At 42.3% G+C, this 17,569-nt stretch overlaps 1 protein-coding gene across 3 annotated transcripts in view; it reads left to right on the forward strand.

Annotated features, from left to right (window-relative positions):
* The window catches only part of tprb (translocated promoter region b, nuclear basket protein), a 25,651-nt gene continuing 8,082 nt past the window's right edge, over window positions 1-17,569 (forward strand). Inside the window, exons 1-31 of one of the 3 annotated variants that reach the window (XM_060866909.1) lie at window positions 1-195; window positions 3,470-3,574; window positions 3,653-3,726; window positions 3,847-3,943; window positions 4,042-4,145; window positions 4,593-4,757; window positions 4,960-5,052; window positions 5,130-5,210; window positions 5,499-5,586; window positions 6,641-6,781; window positions 6,851-6,954; window positions 7,135-7,332; window positions 7,547-7,654; window positions 8,269-8,498; window positions 8,763-8,926; window positions 9,022-9,164; window positions 9,633-9,781; window positions 9,961-10,123; window positions 10,467-10,601; window positions 10,689-10,829; window positions 11,460-11,625; window positions 12,717-12,880; window positions 14,024-14,176; window positions 14,584-14,904; window positions 15,039-15,226; window positions 15,352-15,499; window positions 15,586-15,723; window positions 15,998-16,129; window positions 16,658-16,788; window positions 17,003-17,213; window positions 17,369-17,515. In XM_060866909.1, the coding sequence (XP_060722892.1) occupies window positions 45-195; window positions 3,470-3,574; window positions 3,653-3,726; window positions 3,847-3,943; window positions 4,042-4,145; window positions 4,593-4,757; window positions 4,960-5,052; window positions 5,130-5,210; window positions 5,499-5,586; window positions 6,641-6,781; window positions 6,851-6,954; window positions 7,135-7,332; window positions 7,547-7,654; window positions 8,269-8,498; window positions 8,763-8,926; window positions 9,022-9,164; window positions 9,633-9,781; window positions 9,961-10,123; window positions 10,467-10,601; window positions 10,689-10,829; window positions 11,460-11,625; window positions 12,717-12,880; window positions 14,024-14,176; window positions 14,584-14,904; window positions 15,039-15,226; window positions 15,352-15,499; window positions 15,586-15,723; window positions 15,998-16,129; window positions 16,658-16,788; window positions 17,003-17,213; window positions 17,369-17,515 (4,533 nt within the window). In that variant the 5' untranslated portion in view covers window positions 1-44. The remainder of the gene's footprint in view (window positions 196-3,469; window positions 3,575-3,652; window positions 3,727-3,846; window positions 3,944-4,041; window positions 4,146-4,592; window positions 4,758-4,959; window positions 5,053-5,129; window positions 5,211-5,498; window positions 5,587-6,640; window positions 6,782-6,850; window positions 6,955-7,134; window positions 7,333-7,546; window positions 7,655-8,268; window positions 8,499-8,762; window positions 8,927-9,021; window positions 9,165-9,632; window positions 9,782-9,960; window positions 10,124-10,466; window positions 10,602-10,688; window positions 10,830-11,459; window positions 11,626-12,716; window positions 12,881-14,023; window positions 14,177-14,583; window positions 14,905-15,038; window positions 15,227-15,351; window positions 15,500-15,585; window positions 15,724-15,997; window positions 16,130-16,657; window positions 16,789-17,002; window positions 17,214-17,368; window positions 17,516-17,569) is intronic. The other 2 variants (XM_060866907.1, XM_060866908.1) reach the window with 2 other exon arrangements.

The following is a 17,569-nucleotide window of genomic DNA, read 5'->3' on the forward strand; positions in this document are numbered from 1 at the left end:
AAAACTACAGAAGAAGAGCGAGCCTGCGCGCAAACGGACGAAAAATGGCGGCGGTGCTGCAACAAATCTTAGAGCGAACCGAGTTGTCTAAACTCACCAAGGCAGTGCAGGGAAAACTGGAGCGGTATCTAACGGAGCAGCAGAGTGAGAATGATTACTTTAAAGCGCAGTATGAACAGCTTCGTGTGGACAGCGGTAAATATCCTGCTTCTTTCCTTATGTTCACCAAACAGTCGGCTAGCTACATGGGCTAAAGAGGCTAGTTACATGGGCTAAAGAGGCTAGTTACATGGGCTAAAGAGGCTAGTTACATGGGCTAAAGAGGCTAGCTACATGGGCTAAAGAGGCTAGTTACATGGGCTAAAGAGGCTAGTTACATGGGCTAAAGAGGCTAGCTACATGGGCTAAAGAGGCTAGCTACATGGGCTAAAGAGGCTAGCTACATGGGCTAAAGAGGCTAGCTACATGGGCTAAAGAGGCTAGCTACATGGGCTAAAGAGGCTAGCTACATGGGCTAAAGAGGCTAGCTACATGGGCTAAAGAGGCTAAGCTACATGGGCTAAAGAGGCTAGCTACATGAGCTAAAGAGGCTAGTTACATGGGCTAAAGAGGCTAGCTACATGGGCTAAAGAGGCTAGCTACATGGGCTAAAGTGGCTAGCTACATGGGCTAAAGAGGCTAGCTACATGGGCTTAAAGAGGCTAGTTACATGGGCTAAAGAGGCTAGCTACATGGGCTGAAGAGGCTAGTTACATGGGCTTAAAGAGGCTAAGCTACATGGGCTAAAGAGGCTAAGCTACATGGGCTTAAAGAGGCTAGCTACATGGGCTAAAGAGGCTAGCTACATGGGCTTAAAGAGGCTAGTTACATGGGCTTAAAGAGGCTAGTTCACAAGCTAAGCTCAGGGAAATGAGCATGTAGTGTTTTAGCATACAAAAGTTCAGACTTGTTTAAGCTCCTCAGAATGTTTAGTAAGCAGCAGCAGGGGTTGTGTTTACTGACCAGCTTCATAAGAGCACAATGGTAACATCAGCAGTAGCTGCTACATGTGATGGATAAATAAATATCTTATGAACATTACATACACGAGAGGTGCAGGCATCTCATTATCATGTAAATGTAAGGTATCTGAAACAACGTGTATATTTATCATGACGTGGCAACAATCCCACTGTTTAACTGCACTGTATTTTCCTCTTCAGCTCCTCAGTGAAGTTTATAAAGCATTGTGTTTGAGTTCAGCAGTAAACACGTGACAAGCCGAGACACACACACACACCTACACCTGAATAATCATCACACTCGCCAAACATTAAGGCAAAAAAAGTGTAAATATTTGTATTAACTTTGTATTGACTTGGGGTTCAGTATCTGTCAGTACCTTAAGATCTGTAGTACATCCCCTCATGAAGTCCAGCATGTACATGGAGCGCATCAACAAGTCATTGTATCTGGGAAAACTCAACTTGTGGTGCTTTCAGTTTGACAAACTCCCAATACTCGTGTAGCCGTTAACTGTGTATGAGATCCACATCACCAAGGTTGAAAAGTTGGAACGGCTGATAAGCATGCAGCTGAAGCAGTGGCTTGGAATTCCACGTTTTTAAGTTCTGACTCACTTTATGGACATGGCAAGTTGGAATTACCAATCACAGGGCTCGTGGAAGAGCAGAAATGAACAAAAGCAAGGCTCGTAATGATGCTTACTGAATCTGAGGATGCAGTCATTCGAACAGCGGCCCCCCGGGTTGTAGCGGGAAGGAAGTGGACTCCATCAGAAGCTGCTCAAAGTAAAAAGTCTGCGCTTCAATTCAGAGATGTGTTTGGACAAGTACAGAATGGGAGGGCAGGGTTTCGACTCATCCCAAAAACTCCTCTGTGGCACAAAGCAACCTCAGTGCAGAAAAGACAGCTAGTGCTAGAAGTCAACAGGAGGAGGGAGAGCAACATGCCAAAGCCATCTCAGTGGCCAAGCAGGACTGGGAGGACCTGGAGAAGAAAAAGCTCAGCTGGCGTGACATCTGGCAGATGGAGGGAGCGCAGCTGAGATTTGTCATCAGATCCACATGCGACCTGCTGCCCTCCCAGCAAAATCTGAAAGAGTGGTATGGAGAAGATCTCAACTGTTCCCTGTGTCAAGTACCTGCACCCCTAAGGCACCAAACAACCTCTTATAAACATTGGCATGACAGGTCAGTTTCACAAAGTTCGTACCAGCTGGTCAACATCAAGAGCATCGTACAAAATTGGAAGTTGGAAGTGGCCCTTGTTGGGAAGGGTTGGGAAGAAGCTTGTTTCTCCCCAGAAAAAGTGGCTACAACGCTCCAGACATGGTCCTGTGGTCTCCAACCACAAGGTTGGCCATATGTTGTGGATTTAACAGTTCCATGGGAAGATGGGGTTGAAGAGGCTTATGAGGGGAACAAATATGGGATGCTGGGTTCACCGTTGAGCCTTCTGGAGACATGGGCTTCAATCAACGAAACGTAGATGAAGCAGGATGCTCTCCTGATGACCCCAATGACATACCGTACCCTCCTTCTTCATCACTCCACACTAACTGCTACAATCAAGAGTTTCCTACTAAAGGGATTGAAACGTATACTGTAGTTCTTTTAACTTTACTGAAGTGAGCAAGATATTCCAGTTCTTGCTCACTCTTCCATCCAGGCTGAATGTTAAGCTGTCCTTCCTCTCTCTCTGTAGCACTGTCTTAGGGGTGTCACATAAGACATCACAGTTTATTACACCGGCTACGTCTCATATGCCTCTGCAGCATGACTATGGCATGCAGGTCAGCAGCCAATCTAGGCATCTTTTTTTTTGGTGAATTTTTTTATTTTTTTTTTTTTAATTTGTGAGTTAAAGGACACTCTAAACTCTCCATTCACAAGATGCTGATTTATTTTCTAACAACCTCTGACAGTGCTCTGTACATCTGTAACGTGATTAAGTTATAACACGTGATAATGTGTGTTATTTTGTATTCTCATTTTGTTGCCTTTGTGTATTGGACGTGTATGACACTAAAACATATTCCTTGTATGTTGCAAGCATACTTGGCATTAAAGCGCTTTCTGATTCTGATTCAATAATGATGATAATCCATCTCCCTGGTGGTGTGATATGGCACAACACTGAGCAGAGTTACTCATTGAAGTGGATTATTTTTGTATAACTGGTCTGTTGTGTGTCCTTCCACTTGTACCTCTATAATTTCTCACCAAAAAGGTGCTTTAGATGGAACTATAGTTTTTCAGGTTTGACACACTGTGACTTGGCAGATGTCCTTTGTGATGAGTCATTGTGCCTTGTAGTAAAGACAGACCCGAAGCTTCAGCTTGAGCTGCTGAATTCTCCATTCTGTTTTATTCTTTAATTAGCACAGAGAGAAATTTAAAGGTCAGTGTTTTTTAGTTTGTTTGTTTAAACTGATTGTTGGATATTTTGGCCGTGTATGTCGTTTTAGAGGAACAGTACGCTAACCTGGAGAAGCGGTACACAGAGAGCCAGGCTCAGTGTCTGTCTTTAACGAATGACCATCAAAAACTCCAGGAAGAGTTCACGTCACTTGGTAAGCACTCACAAATATTTTCTTTATTCCACAAACCCAGATAACCAGATTAGTGATGATGATGCTGTTGTGTTACAGATGAAGAGCTAAAATCTCTCCGTGAGAAGACAAAGGAACAGGAATCCTCGTATACAAAGCTGGAGTCAGAGCAGGTAAAGTACTGACACATCCATAAAGTACATCGAGGGGTGTTTTATCGACCTGCTTATGTGGATTTGTTTGGTCCTGTGTATGGGGTGCGATGTACTCATGTGATCTGTATCACTGTGCAGAAGGAGCTCTCGAAGTTAAAGGATGAGCTGGAGGCTGAGAAGCGAGACCTGGTGCGCACTCTAGAAAGGACGTCGCAGGGGGTCGAGGGCCAGAGTGGTAAAGGGGCAGTTTTATAAAAACACTAAATGCACTGTGCACATGGAAAACTGTTGGTTTTATTTATTTATTACCTGTTGAATTGATTTCTGCTGCAGAGGATTTGAAACGGCTTAGTGACCGGCTGGTGGATGTCAGCGCTACCAATATGCAGTTACGGATGAAGCTAGATGAGATGGAGGCTTTGGAAGTTTCAATCAAGGTACACTGGAGGTTTTGTGAATAAACAATTGAACTTTTATCATCCTGGTGAGCATTTTTCTTTTTGTGTCTGTCCAAGAATCTCTGCTTCGTAGCTGAAGTACGATTGTAGGTTGGAATTTTATATGGATTATTTGAAGTTTTAGCTGTTAGGACATACGATCAGCACGGGAGCCAATGAAGGCACAAACTTGAATTCTTCACATATAGGGAGGAAGAGTGAAGAGACAATGTTATGAATAGGCAGATCTAGTGAGAAGTGTAATGTGAGGCTCAAGTGAAAGTGAGAACACAGAGATTGAAGGTTTAACAGATGCACCGTCTAGTGAGACACAGACAGCCTGGATGTTTGTGATTTGGTTCACAGTTGGTTCACAGCTCTTCAGTTTGCAATGCCTAGTGTTCTGTAAGAAAAGCCCACTGCAGCTAAGTGTGTGTGTGTCTGCAGTACAAAGAGAAACGGCTGGAGCAGGAGAAGGAGTTGCTCCAGGGGCAGGTGACCTGGCTGAGTGAGGAACTGAAGACTAAAAGCGAGGAGCTTCTCTGTCTGTCGCGGGAGAAAGGCAGCGAGATTCTAGAGCTCAAGTGCAGCATAAACAACAAAGAAGATGAGGTACGATTGTACAGGCTTTAAGTCTGACAGCCATGACTGAATCACTGATATAAAGAACTAAGAAGAGACCATGGCACTTTTGTAAATCCAGTTTAGCACTTGTAGACATGTCTCTCAAAGCAGCTTTACGGATATCTGTGTATATATAGTAATAAAGCCTTAATAAGCAGTGAGGAAGATGCTTGTGTATATTTTTGTGCAGTGTACCAGAGTACAGGACCAGCTGGCCAGTCTGAAATCCTCCAATGAGAACCTTCAGAAGCAAACAGAGGACTTGATTAACAAACTGAAAGAGGTGAGTATAAGTTCCTCTACGTTTACTGTGTCACAATTACTGCAGGACATCAACTAACACCGTCTTTTCTCGTTTAGGCCAAAGAACAGCAAGCTATTTCAGAAGAGAAGTTCCACAATGAGCTTAATGCTAACATCAAGCTGTCTAACCTGTACAAGGTAATGAGTGTGGGCCAATGAGTGTATCACGGGTCTCAGTAACGTGACGTCATATTCTTTAAACGCAGCATGTTATTAAGTTGAATACGACATACAGAGGCCCAACGTTGCATTAAAAATATCAGCTTTAAATACTGAATAGAACTGTTTTTGGTTATGTGTAGTTTGAAGTGTGGGTAGCAGACGCTTTGGCTTGTTAATGTAAAAAAAAAAAAAAAAAAACCTGTTTAGATTTAATAAGAGCTGGGTGTTGTGTCTTCCTGGATGACATGTTGGTGATTAACACAGGGAGCAGCAGCGGATGCAGAGGCGAAGAGTGAAGAGCTGAGTCGAGCTGTAGAGGAGCTGCACAAGCTACTGAAGGAAGCCGGAGATGGTGAGAGGAGACAAACTCTCTGGTTTATGACTTATTGAGACTAACATTAACATGAAAATGTGTGCTTTTCTAACACATTATGCATGTGGCTCTCAGGCAAAAGTTAAAGAACTGTATGTTTCTCGGTAACTGTTTAGCTCAGTGTAATAGTTCTTCATCTGAGGAGTATTAAGTGTGAAAAAGGATTTCATCATGATTTTAAATTGCACAAAATACAAAGCATACACTGATCAGCCATAATGTTAAAAACCCACCTGTCTAATAGTGTGTCGGTTCCCCTTGTGCCACCAAAAGACTTCTAACCTATTGAGGTTTGAGCTCCACAAGACCTCTGAAGGTGTGCTGTGGGATCTGGACCCATGATGTTAGCTGTTATTTGTGAGGCGACACCTCCATGGATCAGACTTGTTTGTCCAGCACATTCATCAAATGCTCGACAACTGGGGAGTTTAGAGGCCAAGGCAACACCATGAGCTCGTCGTGTTCCTCAATACATTTCCTGAACAATGTTTGCAGTGTGTCAGGACACATCATCCTGCTGAAAGAGGACACTGTTGTTAGTGAACACAGTGACCATAAAGGAGTGAACTTGATCTGTAGCAGTGTTTATGTAGGTGGATCGTGTCACAGTAACATTCACATGAATGCAGGACAGAATGTTTCCCAACAGAACATTACCCAGAGCGTCACACTGACTCTGCAGGCTCGCCTTCTTCCCATAGTGCGTCCTGGTGTCAGCTCTTCACCAGGACATCGACACACACAGACCTAACCATCCACATAACTGACAGTGGTTTTAATGTTTTTTCACCTTTTAAATTATTCATATTAAATGTGTTCAGACAACGTAAGTGATTATTGTTCATCTAAAACAAATTTATGTTGTAAAAACATTAAGAATAAATATAATGCGTGTATGCTTTGAATTTTGTAGCCAAATATTGCCAGAACAGGTCAGATATAGAGAAGAGGAGAAAATCTTCTATTAATTGTCGAATTTAAAGAAGTTAATGGTCATCAGTGGAATGGGCAACGAGTTGTGTTTTGTGGGCAGCTCACAAAGCTATGGAGATGAAGCTGGCTGAGGCAGAGAGCTGCAAACAGAAGGAAGTGGCTGAACTGAAGGAGCGGATTGGCCTCCTGGAGAAAGAATTGGACAACGCCAATGATCTCCTGTCAGATACCACACGCAGAGGTCAGCATCTTTACTCTGATTTCACTCAGCCAGCGTGTATGTAAATAAATTTCTGCTTTATGTTAACAGTTGGCTTTATATCTGCACCAGCTTTCCCAGATGACCAGCTTAGCACAATGTCTCCCACTGCAGCAGCTGTTACCAAGATAAAACCAGGCATGAAGCTCACAGAGGTAGATTACCCAGGATCTTATTCAACATTACACAATTGATACAGATCATTCTGTTTAACTGAGCAATGAATAACATGGAAAATCTTGTTGCAATCATTTCCAGAGGTTTGCATGGCACCATGCTGCATGGGCATAGCGCTTAAATATGTTGTGTATATTATTTACATGTTTGCTGTACAGATCTACGCAGCGTATGTAGAGTCCCGAGAGCAGCTGCAACTGGAGAAACTGGAGAACAAACGTGTGAACAAGTACCTGGATGACATTGTGCAGGAGGTCGAGACCAAAGCGCCCGTACTGAAGAGGCAGAGGGAGGAGCTGGAGCGAGCTCAGAAATCTGTGGCAAGTCTGTCTGCCAAGCTGGAGCATGCTGTGCAGGTATAGAAAGAAGAGAAAATCTTCTGTATTCAGCTTCTTGCAATGTGAAAGCTGACTTCAGCAATGCTTTTTTTTTTAATCTTGGATGATGAGACAGATGTGAAATAGTTAATAAATAATTATTAGTGAACGTGTTCTGTATCTGTTTTAGTAACTTCTAGTATTTCGAGTGTTCTTGATGATCCATGAATAACCCTGTGTCTTGGTGCGACAGGAGGTACAGCGCTTGCAGAAGGAGACGGACGAGGCCAAGAAACACTCCTCTGTGCTGGAAAGAGACAATCAGAGGTTTGAGGTGCAGCTGCGTGACATGGCTCGCCAGGTGAGGAGTTTTAGAGGAACTGAAGTCATTTGTACAATGCACTCTGTATAAATGAGTGGAAATGAAAAGCCAAAATATCTCTGAGGCCCTCTATTGGCTGGCTGTAGTACAATTTCTCTGCATCGCACTAATTTATTGTCGGGAATAAAGTTCAGTTGGCTGTGATTTTTCTCCACAAATTGAAGTTTACTTATTATAAAGGCAGTTTATTATAGTTGTTTGATGATAAATTATAGCCCAGGGCTGATGAGGTCATGAACATGCACACACACTTTCCAGCACTCGACAAAACAATTCTGTAGAAAGACCATAAGAGACGCACAGAGTTCTTTGCAGTTAATTCAGGGTGTTGCTCTATTGCAGTGTAAGCGATCATGTACTGAAGTAGGAAACCAACATGAGTGAATGAAGTGATGACAAATCCAGCTTACACTAACTTAATTTTATTGACTCTTTGACTTTTATGAACTCTTGAAGTAGCTTTTTGCGGTTATCCAGTCACACCTTTTAATTTGAATTTTGAGGCAGGCCACTCGAGCTCTTAGTCTTCAAGATTGCAAGTAAATGGCACCATGTTCGCTCACACAGTCATCAGTTTGTGATGCTAACCCTAGGTTCGGGTGTTGCTGGTGGAGCTGGAGGAGGCACGAGGGAATCACGTGGTCCGTGACGAGGATGACGTGTGCTCGGCTGACGTGAGCAGTACGTCTGAGGTAATATCACAACACCTAGTCTCGTTCCGCAGCGTGGAGGAACTGCAGCAACAGAATCAGCGGCTTCTGGTGGCCCTGCGCGACCTCGGGGAAGAACAGGAGAGAGGAGAGATGGACGCTGAAAGCTCTAAGTGAGTGGCTCTCTGACTGCTCAGCAATATTACATGACAACGGGGACCTCTTTACACACACGTGTACATGTGTACTACACACAAATGTGTATTAAGCTTTCAGAAAGCCTTTGCCAAAGCTTCTTATAAAAGTCTAGATTGTTAGACATTGAGATGTCAACTCAAAATTGTCAATATTGCTAATGGATATATTTAAAAATGAAGAAAGTTTGAAAGGACTCGGCTGTTACCAGTGAAGTCAGATTATTATGTGTCCGTTTGCAGACAGTCTGAGCTACAGAATAGTTTGGAGAAGGCCCAGATTGAGTTGGAGCAGCTTCGTGATCAGCGTGCAAACCAGATGCAGCTGGTTGAGTCTATTGTGCGCCAGCGAGACATGTACCGTGTCCTGCTCGCCCAGGCTACAGGGGTCAGCTTCCCTCAGCAAGGTGACCGCAGCTTGACTGAAACCTGACACTTATAATTCGGGTGATTTTAAGACTTTTTGATTTAATTTTCTCTTAATATAACGATTGGACCCTAGGCACTTCCCCAGAGGAATTCTCTCTCACCTCCACACCTCGTCGCTCCCCTGCAGCCACACCCACTGCAGCTACACCAACTGGCCTTGTTGCAACAGCAATCGAGTCCACGGAGACGGTGGAGGCCAAAGCTGCCCTGAAACAGGTGATGCAGACGGAACCGTTTAATACAGTGTGCACTAGAGGACAGGCAGAAAACTGCTGTACCAGATATGAAAAATGGATAAGATTAAATTAGTTGTATGCAGATATATGCTAATAATTAGTTCTGCATAATTCAGTTCAGATTTAATTTATAGCACTTTTACCAATTAGACAGCTTTACAGGACTCTAGTTCTAGGTCTAAATACCTAATGAGAGGGGAGTGATGCCATCGAGCAAAATCCCTAAAGGTTAACAGAATGTCACCATAGCAACCCTGGACTCCAACAATGCGTACTAATGAGACATCAAATAATTGACCCGTATGTACGATAAAAAGATTTTATATATTTATTCACAATGCAATAACTGGGAAATAAGACACAAATTGTCGTGTTGTATAATTTACTGCATTAATGTAAATGTTTTCGACTAACCGAGACGCGTCTGCGTGTGTCTGTGTGTGTTCAGCTCCAAGAGGTGTTTGGAGCCTATAAGAAAGAGAAGGCTGAACGTGAGAAAGCTCTGAATGAGCAGTGTGAGAAGCTGCAAGAGCAAGTGTCAGGACTGAGATCCCAGAACACCAAGGTTTCCACTCAGCTGGAGTTTGCCTCTAAACGGTGAGTGCTGTGGTCTCCAAACACCTTTCCTGAACACAGCACAATGCAGGTTAATTCCATATGTATTTCACTTGATATGCATATTGTACTATACACATGTATTATGACAGTTGTATAGAAAAGTGGTGATGTGTGTGTGTGTGTGTGTGTGTGTGTGTGTGTGTGTGTGTGCACACCAGATATGAGATGCTGCAGGATAATGTGGAAGGATACCGTAAGGAGATTGCTGCTCTAAGGGAGAAAAACCAGAAGCAGGCCACCATGGGGCAGAAGAACGAGCAGACTGTCCACACACTCACACAAGACTTGCGTGCTGCTAATGAGAAACTGTCCATGATTGAAGTAAGTGTGTTTATGATGCTGGATCTTCTCTTATTATTTTTTTCAGTGTACGTTAGCAAAGCTACACCAAGTTTATATAATCAACTCTGTATTAATGTTGAATTAATACAAGCAGACTCAATGCAGGAGAGTCTGAAACAATAACATGCTTTGAAGCAACACTTAGGAGTTTGTTAAAAAGGGTAAAACTATTTTATACGGTATTTTAGTGTGTCGATGGAACTGATTAGCAGTTCATTTCTAGTAACGGGGTGTCGAATAAAGTAAACTTGAAATCCGTGTAGAATCCATGTTCGTCCCCAGGACTGTGTAATGAAATCTGAATAATGTTGTGACCCCTCAGTCGAAAGCAGAAAGCCTGCGCAAGGAGAGAGACATGCTGAAGATGGTGGAGTCCAGTCTGAGCCAGGAGAAAGAGTCGATCCTCGCTCAGCAAAGGAACCAGAACCTCATGCTCACCAATTTTAAATCTATGCAGGTACAGAAGCCAAACAGTGGCGTTCAACATTCACCAAAGCATACGAAAGCAGATGGTGTGTTTTGAGACGTTTATATGTTCTCTCAGGCCACACTGGAGCGCTCGGAGTCAGAAACTCGGCAGCGACTCTCAGTGCAGGTGGAGAAGCAGGAGAGAGAAATTTCCCAACTGCAGAAGAAACTGGAACATGAGGTGGAGCAGAGACATACTCTGGCTCGTAATCATGATGTAAGTGCTCTCTTTGTCTTCTCTCTTGGAATCAGTTATTTGTGTTGTTTAATTTAAATGTTGTTTAATTGGACTGCCATTAACTAAACCAGAATATAATATAGCTTTACCACAGAGTCGTGCTGAGGTATGATATAGACTCTATGATGAGCACAATGGTGACAATTGCAGTATTAACGTACAAGCTGAAGCTGTAGAACCTGTAAACTCCTCTCAAAGAGATGATGAGGTGAGGGAGCTGGACAGACCAAAGTGATGCTGCATCGTCTTTACAGGCAGAGGTGAATTTTTCACTGCTGCTTCTGTCAGCATGTGGTGAAACTGCATTATGGGAAATGTTAGCCAAAGTGAAGACTTGACATGTAAAAGTGAAGACCTGACAAAGTGAAGACCTGACATGTAACTAATAGATGTTTTTAACTAAAAAATGTGCACAATAATTATTTATTTTGTCACTTTTCTAGAGTCAATAACATTCAGGTCCTTGTAGTTCTGTTCAAATCCTCTTTATGTTGTATCTCACTGAATGTTCTCCACAGTAATGAGAGCACAATGTTTCCTTTCACTGTACACACACAGATGGAGTTTCATTTGAGCTCATAGGAGTCTGAATGTGGTTTATGTTCACAGAAGCAGCTTTTGGATACTAAGAAGCAACTGGAGGTGCAGTGTGCATTGCACCAAAGGACCAGAGAGCAGCTGAATGCCACACAGCAGGAGCTCAGCAGTCTCCAGCAGCAGCTGAACACTAGCGAGAGAAGGGTTTCGTCACCCAGCACTGACACAGGCCTCACAGGTATTAAGCACTGCCCACTATTTATTAACACACCTTAGACCAGGGGTCGGCAACCAGGGGTCCCTCTCAGGGTTTCCGCGGGGTCATAAAAAGTCATAAATTTAACAATAAGAATTTAAGGCCATAAAAAGACATAAAAACGTCTGGATTTTCCATACAAGGTCATAAAAAACATTTAGCCACGTCTTAAATTGATCTGCTCAGCCATTAACTTGTTCTTCAATCAAAATGTGCTCGCGGCGGCAATGGGATTAATTTGTTTGGCCTGTTGTAGTTCTGTATGAGGAATCTGGGTGGTATCACACTGGTATCACAGCGTTCCAGAACTACAAGGTCCATGCGGCAGCATACAGACTTGTCGGAAGGACTTTCACAGAAACCCACGCGAACTCCGAACATACTGTATCATACTGAGTCACTGCTTAGTTTAATTTAAATCATCCTGACTATCACAATGGGAAAATGTACCTTTACTCGGTAGCAGTTCATTGATTTCATAAATGCAACACACTACAGTTTTTTTCTATACGTTCCATAAAGGTTAAAAACGATATATGCAGTTATCTTCATTTTAGATGTCAAAAGGGTTTATTTATTTATTTATTTATTTATTCCCCCTGTGGGAAACGGGTCCAAATGGCTCTTTGTGTGTTTAAGGTTGCCGTCCCCTGTCTTAGACTATATGGTGTGTGGCTCTTTAAAGAATTAAATATTTAGGTGCATCATGAGCACATCTCTGCTCAGAAATCGATGATGTTTGTCATCCTCCACCATATTAATACTGTAGTCTTTACTGGTTTTATTTTAGCATGTACAGAATAAATGTAGACTTTTTGTTATTTTGCTGATTAACCAAGGTCAGTAATATTATGTATATATGTGTGTTAGCTGTAAGCAGTAACCTGTTGATGTAAATATCAGTGATACTGGTAGAGTTCTGCTATATTAGTTTATGGCTCATCAATGCTTCTATCTACATCAGTGATATAGAGGGAGGAACCTGTGATCATGTTGACATACCTCAATGTGTAAGTAATGTACTGTTAATACTGTGGCTTAAACGTGTCCATCTCATTCTTTATCTGCCACAGGGCTGCAGAACGGTGAAGATGTAGAGGAACTGCGTAAGCGTCTGAATGAGGCTAAGAACAAAACCGAGGAGCTGACGGAGAGACTGGAAAGCACCGCTACCTCTCTGGAACAGTACAGAGCCATGTGTCTGAGCCTAGAGGAAGCCCTGGAGAAGGAGAAACAGGTGACACACAGAATAAAGATTATAGTTACACTCAAGCCTTTAGGGATCATGCAAGCTTAACATATTGTTATTAATGAGAATGATGATGGGTGACATTAATTACTTTTAAACACAGAGATATCAGAGCTGGTTACTTGTGTAGATTCTTTTTGGCCTTCACTGTCAGCTAGAAAAACTGGAGTTAGCTGGAAACTAAAAACTTTCTGTTGCTGAAACATTCCCTCTTTTACTTGTGTACAGTATATTCTAGCCCACAGCTGTAATGGTTTAGGACTAGTGCTGGGCAACGATTAATTATTTTAATCGCGATCAATCGCATGATTTTTCTGTGATTAATCGCAGCATGCGCAAAATTCAATAATGAATTCAAAAGTAGTGTATTGTGTAATTTTATTCTTTCAAAGTACTGCTGTATGAACAAAAGTGCAATAACATTTGGTTTGTCAAAACTTTAAACATATAAAGTGATTTTTTTACAGCAGTTAAAAGTTAGTAGCAGTTAACACTTCTTGTTTGGGTGTGTGATTTGCTGGCATCAACGGTGTGCATTGCATTTAAGTGATACTTCAGGCTCAAAGTACTCCGATGATGAGACAATTCAGCTTTGCAGTGGTTACAAATAGCTTTAGTTCTATTAACTCCACCGTGTGGAAGAGGTTTAAAATAAAAATGTCCATTTAAGATTTCGGTACATTTTTCCATTTTTCTGTCCGCACCAGATATTTTCTGTAGCTCTCTTAGGCACACAACAAATGCTTTCATTGGTTGAGACGCGTGATGACGCTCATCCCAAGCAGCCAGTAGCCTACTGATAAACCCCTCCTGTGACCCATGGTTTGTGTTGTATTCGGTTGTATTATTACAGTCTATCTATGTGTATTCAAACACAGTGAGCAACGGACTTTCAAAATAAAAAGTACGTTAACGCGCGATAAACTAATTGTCGTTAATTAAACTAATTAATTAATGCGTTAACGCGATAAAAATGCGTTAACTTGCCCAGCCCTATTTAGGACAGATGCATAATTTGGTCTTTTTAAAATCCAGTATCGTATTATGGTTAACTAAAACTGCAGTTTATTGATAGTTATACACATCATGGTCTTTTCAAACAAAAGTGCTGATTTGCGGTTTCTCTCTCAGGTTACCGAACAAGTGAAGACTTCAGTTGAAAGCCAGCTTTTGGAGGCTCGTGAGCAGCTCCAGCAACTGGAAAAGAAGCTTCTAGAAGCTGAGAAGGGGAAAAATGAAATGCAGGAAGAGAAACAGAAAGCCGTGGCAGCCATTGAGCAACAGGTGCAGTTCCCACTTTAAACACAAAATGACAAATGGATTGAAGTACAAACATTTTATATTATAACAAAGGACCAACTGAGATCTGTGGGCTATACTTCTAAGCATCAAGGGAAAGGATCGTTATAATCATTTTGGTGTGTGTGTGTGTGTGTGTGTGTGTGTGTGTGTGTGTGTGTGTGTGTGTGTGTGTGTGTGTGTGTATATATGTATGTATATATATATATATATATATATATATATATATATAATATTTTCTGTGTACATCAAAAACATCCTGTCAGTTTCTGTGCCATGATCTACAAAACTATCCAAAAAACAGCAGAACTGAATTGAAGCGTTTGTGCAAGTGGCTCAATGATGCAACATTTCTGAATATATTATAAAGCCTAATTCATTCTTGGTTTCAGGTGAGCGAGCTGCAGAGTAACCTGAGCCGCCTGCAGGCTGAGCATCAGGAAGTGTTACAGAAGGCAGCTATGGCGGCCGCTCAAGAGCAACAGGCCGTGCTGGACAGCCAAGAGCAGGCACGACTGGCCACAGAGGCCCAGGATAAGTACGAGCAGGAGATGCTGTTGCATGCAGCCGACGTGGAGGCCCTGCAGGCTGCAAAAGCCCAGACGCAACACGCCTCACAGCTCCGTCAGCAGCTTGAAGAAAAGATCCAAACTACCAGCGCACAGCTGTTTGAGGCCCGAGTATCCTGGGAGGAGCAGGAGAAGATCCTCAAGGTATGTAACAGCAATAGGATCATCACTGGGAAATTTAAACTCCTCATATATCTGAGAGAAAGTATTTTTTTTTTAAACTTGTATTCATTAAAACATTTTACTTACTCTGGTCTATTTGGCTTTCTGTCTCTCAGGAGGAACAGACTAAGATGGAGTCACGCTGTCAGGACTTGCAGAAGCAGAACGAGCTCCTACATGAGCAGATTCAAGCTATGAGTGGAACGATGGCAACCCAACTGCGACAGGCAGCCGGCGATAGCTCACTGAACGTTTCTCTCACTGAGGAGGGGAAGTCTCAGGAGCAGCTCCTTGAGATCCTCAGGTTCCAATTGGTTCTAATTCAATATTAAATGAAATTAAATTTAATGTTTATATATTTGTTTTCTTTTATTAATAATTTCCTTTTTTCCCCTTTTACTTTATTAACCCTTCTGTGGGCACATAAAGGTTTGTTCGTCGGGAGAAAGAGATAGCCGAGTCTCGTTTCGAGGTGGCTCAGGGAGAGAGCCTGAGGCACAGACTGCGAGTGGAGCACCTGGAGCGAGAGCTGAAAGAGGTCCAGGACTCCCTCAATGCTGAGAGAGAGAGGATGCAGGTATGGCAACTTTACATTTTTGTTCAAGTTAAAAACACTGCATTCCTCTGCGGACGTTGTTGTCTAACACTTTTCACTCTTTAAAGGTGACGTCGAAAACCCTGTCCCAACACGATGAACTGATGAAGAAGACTGAGACCATGAATGTACTGATGGAGACTAATAAGATGCTGAGAGATGAGAAAGAAAGACTGGAGCAGGAGCTGCAGCAGACTCAAGTGAAGGTGACTGACTGATTCTTAATTGATCAAACTAGGAGTTATGACCCATACGTGGAGTCGCTTGAATAACACATTGGTATTTTTTATTTATTCATTTCATAAATGAATACAATAAATATTTTGTGTTCTGGTTTTCTGTTACTGAGAATCACAGGCAAACAAGCCAAATTAAGTGTGGAACTTGTGTGGAAAGGACTGTTAATGGAGGTTTTGTGATGACTGAGCAGGTATTAGGTTCAGTGCAGGTGTGATATAATGTACATGAATTGTTACTCAGGTGAGCAAGCTGCAGTCAGAAATCATGCCCATGCAGGAGTCCAATGCCGAGCTGAGCGAGAAGAGCGGCATGCTACAAGCTGAGAAAAAACTTCTGGAAGAGGAAATTAAGCGCTGGAAAGCACGAACTCAGGTCAGCACCCTGACCAGCAGCTGGTTTAAGATGCTGTTTGGTACATAAATACAGATATACTGTAGGTAAATAGATGGATGAGTCACCAAATGTGTACAGATGTAAAAGGCAATGAATACAGCATTTATTTCTATATATTATCAGAACTTTTTTCTGTTTCACTTTAGCTGATTAATTGTTAAATACCTGCAGTTAGTGTTGTCATTAACTACTGTAGAACGGTGTTTGAAAGAAAATTGTCACCACTACATACAGAAAAAAGCAGACTATTTGTAAAAGCCATACACTGCTATTTTACAGTAACCCTGTAATCTCATTCTTGGCCCCTGTTTCTCTCATAACTCTCGACTGTATTGGTTTAAATTGTTGTGGAACAGTGAGAGAGAGACTTAAACAGTAACATTAATGAGGGTCAATTCCTATAAGATGGCCTGTTTCGGTCATGTCAACAATATATACGGAATATGGTTACAAATATATGCCTTCTGTGGGAACCATTACTGAGAAACTTACTGTAATGTTTAATAGATCCTGGTGAGTCAGCAGAAGGACACAGACCCAGAAGAGTATAAACGGCTGCACTCGGAGAAAGAAGCCCATCTTAAACGCATCCAGCAACTCACTGAGGAAAGCAATCGGCTTAAAGCAGAGGCAGCCAGGTTCATAAACACTTTATTATTCAACCATGAACCAGAAATGATGTTTGATTTCTTTGACAATCCACAAAAAATAATCTTGAAGGCTAAAAGTGGTGTTATAGCAGTACACAGCATTTTCCCAGCTTTCAAGCGAAACATTGTCCCAATATAAAAACTGTTGGATTTGGCTAATTTTGTGCATTTTATGCCAAGTTTATTTCTGCTTGAACTCCAGGAGCAGTGGTTCAGTCACCACGCTGCAGTCTCAGGTGCACAACCTGCGAGAGAATCTTGGCAAGGTTACGGTGGAAAGGGACGGTCTGAAAAAAGAGCTAGAGGCCAAGACTCTGGACATCCAGGAGAAGCTTAGGACCATCACACAGGTCAAGAAGCTCGGCCGCCGCTATAAAACCCAATATGAGGAGCTTAAAGTTGAACATGACAAGGCAAGTATTTTTTTCACAGTGACCGCTTCAGTTTTATTGGTCAAACAATAACAAACAACCAAGGTCTTAGTACAGGACATCCTAGGAAGCTAATAAGGGATCAGTTTGCATGGTTGAGAAGATAAGAGTTACATGCTACGTTTTTCTTTGCATAGATGGTGGCAGCTGCTGCCTCTGCCCCAGTCCAAGACCAGGAAGCTCAGCAGGCTTCGGCTCAGGAGCTACAGAGCCTCCGTGATTCCCTCAGCCAATCAGAGGCCAAGACTCGGGAGCTGGAGGGTCAGCTAGAAACCTTAAACAAAGTAAGTCTATTGTTTGCTGCTATGTAATGCAATGTGGTGTATTTACAAATTTTT

Source organism: Tachysurus vachellii, chromosome 3, assembly GCF_030014155.1.
Source record: "Tachysurus vachellii isolate PV-2020 chromosome 3, HZAU_Pvac_v1, whole genome shotgun sequence".
Taxonomy (NCBI): Eukaryota; Metazoa; Chordata; class Actinopteri; order Siluriformes; family Bagridae; genus Tachysurus; species Tachysurus vachellii.